The 14,617-nt window shown below is 40.6% G+C and overlaps 1 protein-coding gene across 1 annotated transcript in view; it reads left to right on the forward strand.

Annotated features, from left to right (window-relative positions):
- ADGB (androglobin) overlaps positions 1 to 14,617 on the forward strand; it is a 693,780-nt gene that overhangs the window by 95,005 nt on the left and 584,158 nt on the right. The window contains exons 5-6 of the mRNA XM_053711792.1: positions 1,549 to 1,620; positions 7,625 to 7,828. Of these exons, the coding sequence (XP_053567767.1) occupies positions 1,549 to 1,620; positions 7,625 to 7,828 (276 nt within the window). The remainder of the gene's footprint in view (positions 1 to 1,548; positions 1,621 to 7,624; positions 7,829 to 14,617) is intronic.

A 14,617-nucleotide genomic window follows, 5' to 3' on the forward strand; every position in this document is an offset into this window, starting at 1 on the left:
TTGCTACTCATCATGCTGTTGTTGTTTTTCTCCTGTGCCTGTAGCTCTCATCAAAGCTCTCATATTTAACCCTTTACAAGTGCTGGTTAGTGTAGCTGTGCATTCTTATACTGGACACTGCCATTTTCGACTTTAAATAATTAAGAAACGCCAGACGGACATGATTTAACATTGCACAAGAATTTCTTGTGAAATGTTTGTGCAATGCCGCCCCCTGCACATACGCGGCCAATCGACCGCTAGCAGGGGGTGTCAATCATCCCGATCGTATCTGTTGGCGTACAAGTTAAGGAGCAGCGGTCTTACGACCGCTGCTTTTTAACTGGTTTCTGGCAAGCCGGAATCCTCTGCCAGAGAAAGCAGCATCTGCTGCTTATTAAATCTCCTCTTTATGACAGAAGTAGTGACATGCGCAGATCAGTGATATTGTTGTTCTCTTGATAAGTCGTACTTTGCACTTGTAATGCTCGTGGGATATTCCACTAACAGACCGAACTCGGCCAGTAGTCTTGTTATCCTGGCGTCGAGCCGGAATGATAGGAAATATCCCAGAGCAGAGAAAGTTCCCAAGATGAGGTAAGCGGCACTCACCACAGGCAGGATAGTGCTCGGCGGTAACAGGCAGGAAATCAGGAATAGACCACCAGAAAGGTCAGTCATTCAGGGTTCGGCAACAGAAAGGCAGTCCAGAGGTAAACCACTAGGATGGTCAGGCAGGCAGGGTTTGGTAATAGTAAGGCAGTCGAGAGGTAAACCACTAGGATGGTCAGGCAGGCAGGGTTTGGCAACAGTATGGCAGTCCAGAGCAATAGGGGTTAAATAAGCAGAGTAGTCAGACAGGCAGAGTTCAGCAGCAGTAAATCAATCCAGCAGTTAAGGGGTAAACAGGCAGAGTAATCAGACAAGCAGCATATCAGTCAGCATATAGCAACAATAACACCCAGGAGAACAGAAAGTAACACCTATACTTGGGCACAGGTGAATGTAAGTGAAGTACTTACATAGCTGCAGGGTTCGCGCCACAGGAGGGATCCAGACCGGCATCAGGAAGGAGGGAGCGTGCGGCAATGACGTCAGCTACGCACGCAGACAGGAGCCGAGTTCCCTCAAGAACCGCGTCCCTAGCAACAGCTAGAGCGGCGCAACAGCACTTCCTTTTACAGTGCACAATACAGAGCAGGAGCTGTACATTTTTGCAGTGGCTGCATTGTTCTATATTATTCCAGTGTTTTTTTTTATATATTCGCTATGTATCTTTTAAACTGTGTAAAACTGTGTAAAAAAACTACAAATTGTAAAAATTTAGCTTTCTGTTGTGTAATCCAGTCTAAACTACAAGGTACGAAATGTGGCACCGCTGTCCTCCTGCTGGGATATAGTTCAAAAGGCTTCCTCTCCTTGATATGCAGATCAAAGTACCTCAAAGAAGAAGAAGAACCACAATAGTGTAATACATCTGGACCGTGAACATGCACTAAAAGGAATTTACACTTAAAAATGTGTAAATAAAATCAGCTTTATTTTAATGACCTTTTATGTATTTTTCAGCTCCCTGTGGTTATTAAAGATGAGAACTCATTTGACTTGATGTCCAGAAATGAACACTTATTTGGAAGTGAGGTAGGTTAAAAATATTTGGGTATTTTAATAGCATCTATTAGCACACAATTTACCCTAGAAATACTTTCAAAATGCTTAAAGGGACATGAAACGCAAACATTTTCTTTTATTATTTAGATGGATCATACAATTTAAAAAAAACTTTCTAATAATACTTCTAGTGCGCGATCCCATAAAGATCATAGTTTGCGGGGCAAGCGAGGGAACCCCCGCCGCCCGTAGTTTCAGCTCGCAACTCAAGCTATCCAATATACCACGCCGTCAGAGGCTAAAGTGCCGTAAGTCTGACAAACCAGCGATGTCCAGAAATCTGCGTAAGTACAAATTTCTGGAGTCGCCAGTGACTTACGGCACTTTAGAAACTGCCGGCGCCTACAAAACCTGACTAAGTTATAAAATCACTCGCACTGTCTAACACGCCTCCCAAACATAGCCCGACACGTCTAACCCCCCTCACTATCCTAACAATAAAAAATGTATTAACCCCTAAACCGCCGCTCCCGGACCCCGCCGCTACCTAATAAAGTTATTAACCCCTAAACCGCCGCTCCCGGACCCTGCCGCCAGCTATATTAAATCTATAACCCCCTAATGTCAGCCCCTTACCCCGCCGCCATCTACCTTACCTACCCCCTAAAGTGAGCTCCTACCCCGCCCCCATCTACCTTACCTACCCCCTAAAGTGAGCCCCTACCCCGCCGCCATCTACCTTACCTACCCCTAAAGTGAGCCCCTTACACCGCCGCCATCTATTTTAAAAATATTAAACCCTAATTTAATCTCCCTACACCGCCGCCAGCTATATTAACTATATTAACCCTAATTATATAAGGGTTAATATAGTTAATATCGTTATTATATTATATATATTAACTATATTAACCCTAATTATATTAGGGTTAATATAGTTAATATCGTTATTATATTATATATATATATTAAGTATAATAACCCTATCTAACTCTAACATCCCTAACTAAATTCTTATTAAAATAAATCTAATTAATATTAATATTATTAATTACCTATAAAATAAACCCTAAGATAGCTACAATGTAATTAATAATTACATTGTAGCTATTTTAGGGTTTATATTTATTTTACAGGTAACTTGGTATTTATTTTAACTAGGTACAATAGCTATTAAATAGTTCATAACTATTTAATAGCTACCTAGTTAAAATAATTACCAATTTACCTGTAAAATAAATCCTAACCTAAGTTACAAATACACCTACACTATCAATAAATTAAATAAACTACAAATATCTAGACTAAAATACAATAAAATAAAATAAACTAAATTACAAAAACAAACAAACACTAAATTACAAAAAATAAAAAAATTACAAGATTTTTAAGCTAATTACACCTATTCTAAGCCCCCTAATAAAATAATAAAGCCCCCCAAAATAAAAAAAATTCCCTACCCTATTCTAAATTAAAAAAGTTCACAGCTCTTTTACCTTACCAGCCCTTAAAAGGGCCTTTTGCGGGGCATGCCCCAAAGAAAACAGCTCTTTTGCCTGTAAAAAACAAAACACAATACCACCCCCCAACATTACAACCCACCACCCACATACCCCTATTCTAAACCCACCGAAACCCCCCTTAAAAAAACCTAACACTACCCCCCTGAAGATCTCCCTACCTTGTCTTCACCCAGCCGGGCAGAACTCTTCATCCGATCTGGGCAATGTCCAATCAAGCGGCAGAGAAGTCTTCTTCCATCCGGACGATGTCTACAATCAAGCGGCAGTGAAGTCTTCTTCCATCCGGCGATGTCTTCAAGTAAAGCTGCATCTTCAATCTTCTTTCTTCGCTCCTCCGCCACGGAGCATCCATCGGGCACGAAGACTGAACGAGGAATGATGTACCTTTAAATGACGTCATCCAAGATGGCGTCCGTCGAATTCCGATTGGCTGATAGGATTCTATCAGCCAATCGGAATTAAGGTAGAAAAATCTGATTGGCTGATTAAATCAGCCAATCAGATTCAAGTTCAATCCGATTGGCTGATTGGTTCAGCCAATCGGATTGAACTAAAATTTGGAATTCGACGGACGCCATCTTGGATGACGTCATTTAAAGGTGCCCGATGGATGCTCTGCGGCGGAGGAGCGAAGAAAGAAGATTGAAGATGCCGCTTTGCTTGAAGACATCGCTGGATGGAAGAAGACTTCACTGCCGCTTGATTGAAGACATTGCCCGGATGGAAGAAGACTTCACTGCCGCTTGATTGAAGACATCGCCCGGATGGAAGAAGACTTCTCTGCCGCTTAATTGGACATCGCCCAGATCGGATGAAGAGTTCTGCCTGGCTGGGTGAAGACAAGGTAGGCAGATCTTCAGGGGGGTAGTATTAGGTTTTTATAAGGGGGGTTTGGGTGGGTTTAGAATAGGGGCATGTGGGTGGTGGGTTGTAATGTTGGGGGGTGGTATTGTGTTTTTTTTTAGAGGCAAAAGAGCTGTTTTCTTTGGGGCATGCCCCGCAAAAGGCCCTTTTAAGGGCTGGTAAGGTAAAAGAGCTGTTAACTTTTTTAATTTAGAATAGGGTAGGGAAATTTTTTTATTTTGGGGGGCTTTATTATTTTATTAGGGGGCTTAGAATCGGTGTAATTAGCTTAAAATCTTGTAATCTTTTTTTATTTTTTGTAATTTAGTATTTGTTTTTTTTTGTAATTTAGTTTAGTTTATTTAATTGTATTTTAGTTTACATATTTGTAGTTTATTTAATTTATTGATAGTGTAGGTGTATTTGTAACTTAGGTTAGGATTTATTTTACAGGTAAATTGGTAATTATTTTAACTAGGTAGCTATTAAATAGTTATTAACTATTTAATAGCTATTGTACCTGGTTAAAATAAATACAAAGTTGCCTGTAAAATAAATATTAATCTTAAAATAGCTACAATATAATTATTATTTATATTGTAGCTAAATTAGGGTTTATTTTACAGGTAAGTATTTAGCTTTAAATAGGATTAATTTATTTAATAAGATTTATTTTATTTCGTTAGAATAAAATTATATTTAACTTAGGGGGTTGTTAGTGTTAGGGTTAGACTTAGCTTTAGGGGTTCATACATTTATTAGAGTAGCGGTGAGGTCCGGTCGGCAGATTAGGGGTTAATAATTGTAGGTAGGTGGCGGCGACGTTGGGGGCGGCAGATTAGGGGTTAATAAATATAATATAGGGGTCGGCGGTGTTAGGGGCAGCAGATTAGGGGTACATAGGGATAACGTAGGTTGCGGCGGTGTACGGTGCGGCAGATTAGGGGTTAATAATAATATGCAGGGGTCAGTGATAGCGGGGGCGGCAGATTAGGGGTTAATAAGTGTAAGGTTAGGGGTGTTTAGACTCAGGGTACATGTTAGGGTGTTAGGTGCAGACTTAGGAAGTGTTTCCCCATAGGAAACAATGGGGCTGTGTTAGGAGCTGAACGCTGCTTTTTTGCAGGTGTTAGGTTTTTTTTCAGCTCAAACTGCCTCATTGTTTCCTATGGGGGAATCGTGCATGAGCACGTTTTTGAAGCTGGCCGCGTCCGTAAGCAACGCTGGTATTGAGAGTTGCAGTGGCGGTAAATATGCCTGTACGCTACCCTTTTTGGAGCCTAACGCAGCCCTTCTGAGAACTCTAAATACCAACGTTGTTTAAAAGGTGCGGGGGGAAAAAAAACACGCGTAGCTAACGCACCCCTTTGGCCGCAAAACTCTAAATCTAGGCGTATATTAACCCTAATATAATTAGGGTTAATATAGTTAATATATATAATATAATAACGATATTAACTATATTAACCCTAATATAATTAGGGTTAATATATATAATATAATAACTATATTAACTATATTAACCCTAATATAATTAAGGTTAATATAGTTAATATATTTGGCGGCGGTGTAGGGGGATTAAATTAGGGGTTAATATTTTTAAAATAGATGGAAGGCGGGGTAGGTGCTCACTTTAGGGGGTAGGTAAGGTAGATGGCGGCGGTGTAAGGGGCTCACTTTAGGGGGTAGGTAAGGTAGATGGCGGCGGGGTAGGGGCTCACTTTAGGGGGTAGGTAAGGTAGATGGCGGCGGGGTAGGTGCTCACTTTAGGGGGTAGGTAAGGTAGATGGCGGCGGTGTAAGGGGCTCACATTAGGGGGTAGGTAAGGTAGATGGCGGCTGTGTAAGGGGCTCACATTAGGGGTATGTAATGTAGCTGGCGGCGGTGTAGGGGGATCAGATTAGGGGGTAATACATTTAATGTAGGTGGCGGCGGGGTCCGGGAGCGGCGGTTTAGGGGTTAAATACTTTATTAGGGATTGCGGCGGGGGATCGCGGTTGACAGGTAAATAGACATTGCTCATGCATTAGGTGTTAGGTTTTATTTAGCAGGTAGTTTAGGGAGTTACGGGGCTCCAATAGACAGCGTAAGGCTTACTACAGCTGCATTTTGTGGCGAGGTGAAAATGGAGTAAGATTTCTCCATTTTCGCCACGTAAGTCCTTACGCTGTATATTGGATACCAAACTGCGCTGGTTTGGTATACCTGCCTATGGCCCAAAAAACTACGGCCGAAGGCAGAAATATACGAGCGTAACTTCTAGGCTACGCCGTATATGTGATACCAAACCAGCGCAAATTTTGCGGGCGACGCTGCATATCGGATCGGGCCCCTAATATTTTATTTTCTCAGTTCTCTTGGTATTCTCTTGGTATTCTTTGGTGAAGGAGCATTAATGCACAAATAGGAGCTAGCTGAAAGCCAGTGGCAAAAGGTATATATGTACAGCCACCAATCAGCAGCTTCTGAGCCTACCTAGGTATACTTTTCAACAAAGGATACAAAAGAGAACAAAACAAATTAGATAATAGAAATACATTTGAAAATTATTTAAAATTGCATGCTCTGTTTGAATCATTAAAGAAAAAAAATGAGTTTCATGTCCTTTCAAGGCTTAGATTACAAATAGGGAGCAAAAATATTAGCGTTAACATCTCTAAAGAGCAATAAATGTCGCTTTGCACTCATTTTACAGGTCCAAAGTTATTGAATGTAAATTTGAATGAGAAAGTGCCCGGTTTTTAAAAATACTATTAAAAACAGGGGCACTTTCATTTATTAAAATTTACATTGAAGCGTTTAAATAAAAATTCTTATCCTTTTCTTTAGGAAAACCAGACCGCGATCCTCCGCCTGCTTCTCATGCTGTACTTCGCATATTGATGATGAAACGGGCTTCCTCCAATCGTTGCGTTGCCTCACAAGCTGGACACCTTAGGGTGCTCACAACTATTGGAGGAAGCCGGTTTCGTCATTTGTGTGCTAAGTACAGAGAAGCTGCGGACGAGGATCGCCGGTCTTGGTTTCCTTAAGAAAAAGGTATTTAAAAAAAAACAAAAAAACGATTTAATGTAAATTTTAATGAAAGTGACCCTGTTTTTAATAGTATTTTTTAAAAAACAGGCACTTTCTTATTCAGATTTACATTTACTTTAATGCTAAAGTGATAGTCTAGGGCGCACTAACCTCTCTCTGCATGTTGGAAAGGCCAAGGGCACTAAACCCATCATAATATTGACTTCTTTGAGGGCTTACAGTAAAATTCATATCAGATATCACTTGAGTGCTAAGCACAAGTAGTAGAGTTCTTCATGTGCTATACTATTAATAATGGTTTACTTCAGATCTCAAAAAGAGCTAAATTTTACTGCTGTATTTTAGATTGTGCTTGAGCAAAACGAGTGCAATTAGTACACTAATAGATCTCCCTGCGCTATCCATGAAAAATATAGGATGCGCTAAAAAATTTCAGCCGCATTAAGATGCTTAACAGATTAGGCATTGCTTTTAGCGCAAGACTAAGTGCAAGGTAACGCATCCTGCTCTGATTGCGCTTCACTTGTAATCTAGCCCCGAAATGTACATAATAATTCTGGAAGCTAAAATGCTTTTATATTCTTTTCTTAAACAGACTGTAAAGTATTGTTTTCTTTTTTTTTTTCTTTTAGCTAATGAGATGGATTATTAGTGAAATTAGTGCTGTGTGGAGAATATACAATACAAATCTCACACCTAATAAACTCACAGCGGTGGAGCCATCTGTGCTGGTATGGAAGCCTTGGGAGCACATTTATGCCCTTTGTAAAGTGACAAAAGGACATATGCCTCTCTATAACAGCTATGGGAAATATGTTGTGAAGCTGTACTGGATGGTAAGTTATGAACCTGTTTGATAAAAGATATATTGTATTAAATTTAAAGGGAGACATTGTATTACATTTGAAGGGATTGCACTTTTTCGCTTATAATATGCCTATAGGAAAAATACTTTTACCTTACCTTGTTACATCATGTATCAGCTGTTTTATTTGCATAAATAAATTATTTATAATTATTAAATAATGACCTTATAAATCAATGTGCAATGAAAGAAATTAAAGAAATTTCCACCGCCCAATCATACACACATACATACATTAATGCGCATCATTAACCAGCTCTTGAATACGCATGTGGTGCGCATGTGCAGTGTATGTCTCTCATTTTGAAGCCGCTGTATTACCATTTCAGATGGAATTTTACAAATGTGCTTTAGTGGGTTATAGACATGATGGGTATACTGTTCATATTTGCTCATTGATTATATTTACACTTTACTGGTTTATTTTCCCCCCATTATTTCCAATTATTGATTGATTGATTGATTACATCAGAAATAAAAAAAACTGCAGGAAATTTGTTTTTGTTAGCTGCAACTGATATAATCTTTTAGAACAGGATTTTAACAGTTTTCATACTGTAAATCGTAAATTTGCTTAGATATGAGGTTTACTACACTGCAATAATGTAGCCTCAAATATTTCTCCAAAACTTAAAAACTGCACCGTACAGAATGCGGTTTGTGTTTGCCCAATTTCAATTTCTGTAATAAGATGGTGGCATGAGGTTCTATATATTGTAAATCACGACGATCATTCAAAACACTATTTCTTGGGTCTTTTAATTTTTTTAAAAACCCATGCAAAAGTTCTTGGTCGCCAACAAACAAGACGGTAGGCAAAGGTTTAATTTCCGTTCACGAGGATGCAATTGCCAATTTAAAGCCCATTTAAAATGATGACAATATCGAAAATAAGAGTATGAATTAAAAAAATACAAAACATTTTCAGAACGTGATTGCTACACTCCAGTTCTAGATTTTGTGGTTGTTATTTGCATTTTTTTCTTTTTTCCTGCAAATCTCGTTAGTGATTTGGTATTTAATATATTAAATACATAGGGCTAGTCGATATTGGGTTTTTGTGAGTAACGGAAAGAGAGTCAGGTTAGCGCATCTGTACACCTTGCGTAAAGGGTAGTGAATTAAAAAAAAGTTGCACTAAACACAACATAAATACATTCAAAATTACATTTAAACTCATATAAACACTATCTGATAAAAAATATTCATATAAATATTAAAAAAAAGAAGTTATAAGGGTTCAAAGGTATATGATATATGACAAGGTGTTAGATAGGTGTATCTGTCTATATGTCTAAATATGTTTATGTATGTGTGTGTATGTATATATATATATATGCACACACACAGAGAAGTGCACTCACAGGAACGAACAACCAGCTCAATACAATTCTTAGCCTGTTCCATGGCGATTTACCACCTGGGTGCAACTTCTTTTAGCCCAGTAATGCTTTTCACAGAGTTGAACTTTCCTGTAGTATATCAGTCTGATCCCGCCTATTATGGCCAGTCCAGCGCCGAAATACCAGGCAATTTCTGTCTGAACAAGGAACACAGCAACCCCAGACGATCGTTTCGGCCTTCATTGGGCCTCGTCAGTGAGGTGTAGCAGTATTCCTCTAAGCACACTGAGCAAGGAGTCCACGTCTGGTTGCCCCTTTTTTCCCATAGGGAGACTAAATACACACAGAGAGAAGTGCACTCACAGGAACGAACAACCAGCTCAATACCATTGTTAGCCTGTTCTATAGCGATTTACTTCCTGGGTGCAACTTCTTTTAGCCAAGTAATGCTTTTCACAGAGTTGAACTTTCCTGTAGTATATCAGTCTGATCCCGCCTATTACGGTCAGTTCAGCGCCAAAATACCAGGCAATTCCTCTCTGAACAAGGAACACAGCAACCCCAGACAATCGTTTCGGCCTTCATTGGGCCTCATCAGTGAGGTGTAGCAGTATTCCTCTAAGCACAATGAGCAAGGAGTCCACGTCTGGTTGCCCCTTTTTCCCATAGGGAGACTAAATACACACAGAGAGAAGTGCACTCACAGGAACGAACAACCAGCTCAATACCATTGTTAGCCTGTTCTATGGCGATTTACCACCTGGGTGCAACTTCTTTTAGCCCAGTAATGCTTTTCACAGAGTTGAACTTTCCTGTAGTATATCAGTCTGATCCCGCCTATTATGGCCAGTCCAGCGCCGAAATACCAGGCAATTTCTGTCTGAACAAGGAACACAGCAACCCCAGACGATCGTTTCGGCCTTCATTGGGCCTCGTCAGTGAGGTGTAGCAGTATTCCTCTAAGCACACTGAGCAAGGAGTCCACGTCTGGTTGCCCCTTTTTTCCCATAGGGAGACTAAATACACACAGAGAGAAGTGCACTCACAGGAACGAACAACCAGCTCAATACCATTGTTAGCCTGTTCTATGGCGATTTACCACCTGGGTGCAACTTCTTTTAGCCCAGTAATGCTTTTCACAGAGTTGAACTTTCCTGTAGTATATCAGTCTGATCCCGCCTATTATGGTCAGTCCAGCGCCGAAATACTAGGCAATTCCTCTGTGAACAAGGAACACAGCAACCCCAGATGATCATTTCGGCCTTCATTGGGCCTCGTCAGTGAGGTTTAGCAGTATTCCTCTAAGCACACTGAGCAAGGAGTCCACGTCTGGTTGCCCCTTTTTCCCATAGGGAGACTAAATACACACAGAGAGAAGTTGCTGTGTTCCTTGCTCAGAGAGGAATTGCCTGGTATTTCGGCGCTGGACTGACCGTAATAGGCGGGATCAGAATGATATACTACAGGAAAGTTCTTCTCTGTGAAAAGCATTACTGGGCTAAAAGAAGCTGTACCCAGGTGGTAAATCGCCATAGAACAGGCTAACAATAGTATTGAGCCAGTTGTTTGTTCCTTTGAGTGTGCTTCTCTCTGTGTGTATTTAGTCTCCCTATGGGAAAAAGGGGAAACCAGACGTGGACTCCTTGCTCAGTGTGCTTAGAGGAATATGGCTACACCTCACTGACGAGGCCCAATGATGGCCGAAACGATCGTCTGTGGTTGCTGTGTTCCTTGCTCAGAGAGGAATTGCCTGGTATTTCGGCGCTGGACTGACCGTAATAGGCGGGATAAGACTGATATACTACAGGAAAGTTCTTCTCTGTGTGTTTTTTTTTCCCCTATATGTACTGTGGGGTATCATTGGCTTCCATTGGGGGGTGTTATTTATATTTTGTGTTATGGGGATTATAGCCCTTTAAATGTCCCTCTGCTCCTGTCTAATTCCAGACTTTCCGGTGCGCTGTGACAGTGGTAGTATTACTGTTGGGAGTGGGGAAATAGCAAGCTTGTGCTCCTGTGGAGAGGAAGGAGTTAACTAATTTCCCTCCACAGGAGAGTACTTTAGCGTGCTTTCTTCCTCTTCCTCTCACTCTGCCCAGCCGGAACTGGAGAATGCAGTACTTCTGTCACCGTTCTTTACCGGATAGTCTGAAACACCTCAGTAGAGGGTAAGACCCTATACCGGAGCACAGAAGGGGTGTTATAATATGTTTATATATCTGGCATAATTTTTTGGACTTTGAGAGCTATAGTAAAGTGATACATTATTTATTATCATCGCTTAAGGGACATTTTATTACTCAATGTTAGAGTAAAGAGGGGCTTCTCAGAAATCTTGGAAGCTACTTTTCCCTATGTTTCCGGTGTAAGCTTTAGAGAGGGGTTTAGTTGTAATGCTTGTGGGATACTCCTCTATCAGACCGAACCCGGCCAGTAGTCTTGTTATCCCGGCGTCGAGCTAGAATGATAGAGAATATCCCAGAGCAGAGTAGGTTTGCAAGATGAGATAAATGGCACTCACCACAGGCAGGACAGTCCATGGCGGCAACAAGAAGGAAACCGGAGACAAGCCACTAGGGTGGTCAGGCAGGCAAGGTTCAGCAACAGTAAGGAAGTCCAGGAGTAAATAGGGGTTAACAGGTAGAGAGGTCAGACTGGCAGAGTTCAGCAACAATATCAATCCAGCAGTTAAGGGTTAAAGAGGCAGAGTGGTTAGACAAGCTGGGGTTAACAACAAAATAATAATCAGCTTATGAATCAATAACACCCAGGAGAACAGTAAGTAACACCTATACTTGGGCAGTTATAGGTAGGACCGAAGTTACTTACATAGACACAGGATTCGCGCCACAGGAGATCCAGACCGGCTTCTGCAGGAGGAAGCGTGCGGCGATGACGTCACCGCCGCACGCAGAGAAGAGCAGACTCCCCCCTAGGCAACGAAGCAGACAGCAGGCGCTGCGTTCCTAGCAACAGCTAGAGCGTCGCGACGCAACATTAGTAGCCTCTCTTGCTAGCAGTCATGGAGCAATCTGAGTCTATCTGCCAGTTCCATTAAGGGTCAGATAAAAGATTTTCATCAGTCTTCCAGTCAGTTTTTTTTGTTTTCTGGTAGGCGTAAGGCCAGAAGGCTACTTCAGTGTCTTTTGCCGCCTGGTTGAAGAGTTTGATACACATGGTTTACTTTGTGGCTGGCTAGCAACCGCCTGCCAGAATTACTGCTCAATACACTCATTCTATATCTACCACCTGGGCCTTCTAGAATGAGGCTTCTTTCAAACATATATGTAGGGCTGCAACCTGCTCTTCCTTTCATTTCTTTACTAAATTTTTATCATTTTGATATTTTAGCCTCGTGAAGGCAGCATTTGGCCGGGAGGTTCTTCAGGCATTGGTTCCTGATAAATAGGTGCCTGCCTTACCCTTTGTCCCACCCAACATTTTACGTGGACTCCACAGCTAGGGTATTGGTTCCCAAGAGTAAGGTCTCATGGACTCTCACTACCATTAGAAAGAAAACAAAATTTATTCTTACCTGATAAATTCATTTCTTTATTTGTAGCGAGAATGCCCAAACCCACCCACATTTTTCTGGTGGCGACAGTCTTAGTTTGCACCTTGTTACCCTCCTATCTTTCTTACTTTTTTGCCTATTCTTTGCTATACGTACTACTGGGAGGGAAGGGGAAGTAGGAGGGATACTCTCTGCTCTGGTGTATGGAGTATTTGCCTCCTCCTGGTGGTCAGGTGATGTAATTCCTAAGCGTAAAGTCTAGTGGACTCTCACTACCACTGCTATTTTTTTCTCATCTGCGACACTAAGCCTGTGTTGAGGAATGTTTTGGTTTAATGTCCTTTTAGGGTCAAATTCGGTCACATTCTTTTTGTAAATTCTTACGGCTAGATTACAAGTCGTAAGCTGATTGCAGCGCGTGTGCAATATGTTTTTCTTTCATGTAATTGGCAAGAGTTCATGAGCTAGTGACGTATGGGATATACAATCCTACCAGGAGGGGCAAAGTTTCCCAAACCTCAAAATGCCTATAAATACACCTCCCACCACACCCACAACTCAGTTTTACAAACTTTGCCTCCTATGGAGGTGGTGAAGTAAGTTTGTGCTTGATTTTTTTGTTTTCTTCTATGATAAGCGCTTCTAAGCATTTTAAAGCCCAATTCCTCTCAGAGTACAGTGTTTGTCAGAGGGATGTGAAGAGAGTATCACCTATTGATTTTTATGGTTTCTCTCATGGGAAATCTTTTCAAGGGTTCTCTGTTATCGTTCGTAGGGATTCATCTCCTACCTCCCTTTTCAGAACGACGATATACTCTTATACCATTACCTCTGCTGATAGTTTTCAGTACTGGTTTGGCTATCTGCTATATATGGATGGGTGTCTTTCGGTAAGTGTAGATCATTATTTAAGACACTCTCAGCTATGGTTGACGCTTTATGTATTTATATAAAGTTCTAAATATATGTATTTACTTATATTTGCCATGAGTCAGGTCTATGTATATTTCCCTTTGCAGTCTAGTAGTTTCAGTACAGGAATCATGTTTTAGGAAGTTTTTTTCTTACCTGGGGTTTCGTCTTTTCAAATTTGACTTGTTTTTTTAATTCTGCCGGCATATTAGGCAAACAAGGGCGCAAAATGCTGTTATTTATTGCGTCATTCTTGGCGCAATAATTTTTGGTGTGAATGTGTGTCTATGATGACGCAAGTTCGTCATTTCCTGCGTCTTAGTTGACGCCAGGTTGTTTGGCGCGAAGTTTTGTTTATGAAGTGACTTGCGTCATTTCTGGATGTTTGTTGGCGCCAAAAAAATTTCTTAACTTCCTTTTGCGTTGTGCGTCATACTTGGCGCCAAAACATTTTTGGTTTTATTTTGCCCCACTTCCTATATGCTCCTTGCCTTCTTTATGCTCAGAGGGCTATGCTATTTGCTTTTTTGATTATTTAGCATTTGCATTTTTTTCCATTCCTGAAACTGCTATATGAGGAAATAAGATTTTTTTGTTTAAATGTTATTTTTTCTTTTACAATTTACAAGATGTCTCAATCTGATCCTGTCTCAGAAGCTACTGTAGGAACCATGCTGCCTGAACACAGTTCTACCAAAGCTAAGTGTATCTGTTGTAAGCTAGCAGAGATTATATCTCCAGCTGTAGTATGTAACAGTTGTCATGATAAGCTTTTGCATGCCAAAAATGTTTCTATTAGTACTAGTACAGTATATGTTGTTCCTTCAACATCTAATGTACATGATATCCCTGTTGATATGAAAAATTATATATAAAATTACTGATACGATACAGAAGGCTATGTCTGCTATTCCGCCTTCTAATAAACGTAAAAGGTCTTTTAAAACTTCTCATGATACTGATGAATTTTGTAATGTCCGACAACATACTG

The sequence above is a fragment of the Bombina bombina genome, chromosome 4 (genome assembly GCF_027579735.1).
Source record: "Bombina bombina isolate aBomBom1 chromosome 4, aBomBom1.pri, whole genome shotgun sequence".
Lineage (NCBI taxonomy): Eukaryota > Metazoa > Chordata > Amphibia > Anura > Bombinatoridae > Bombina > Bombina bombina.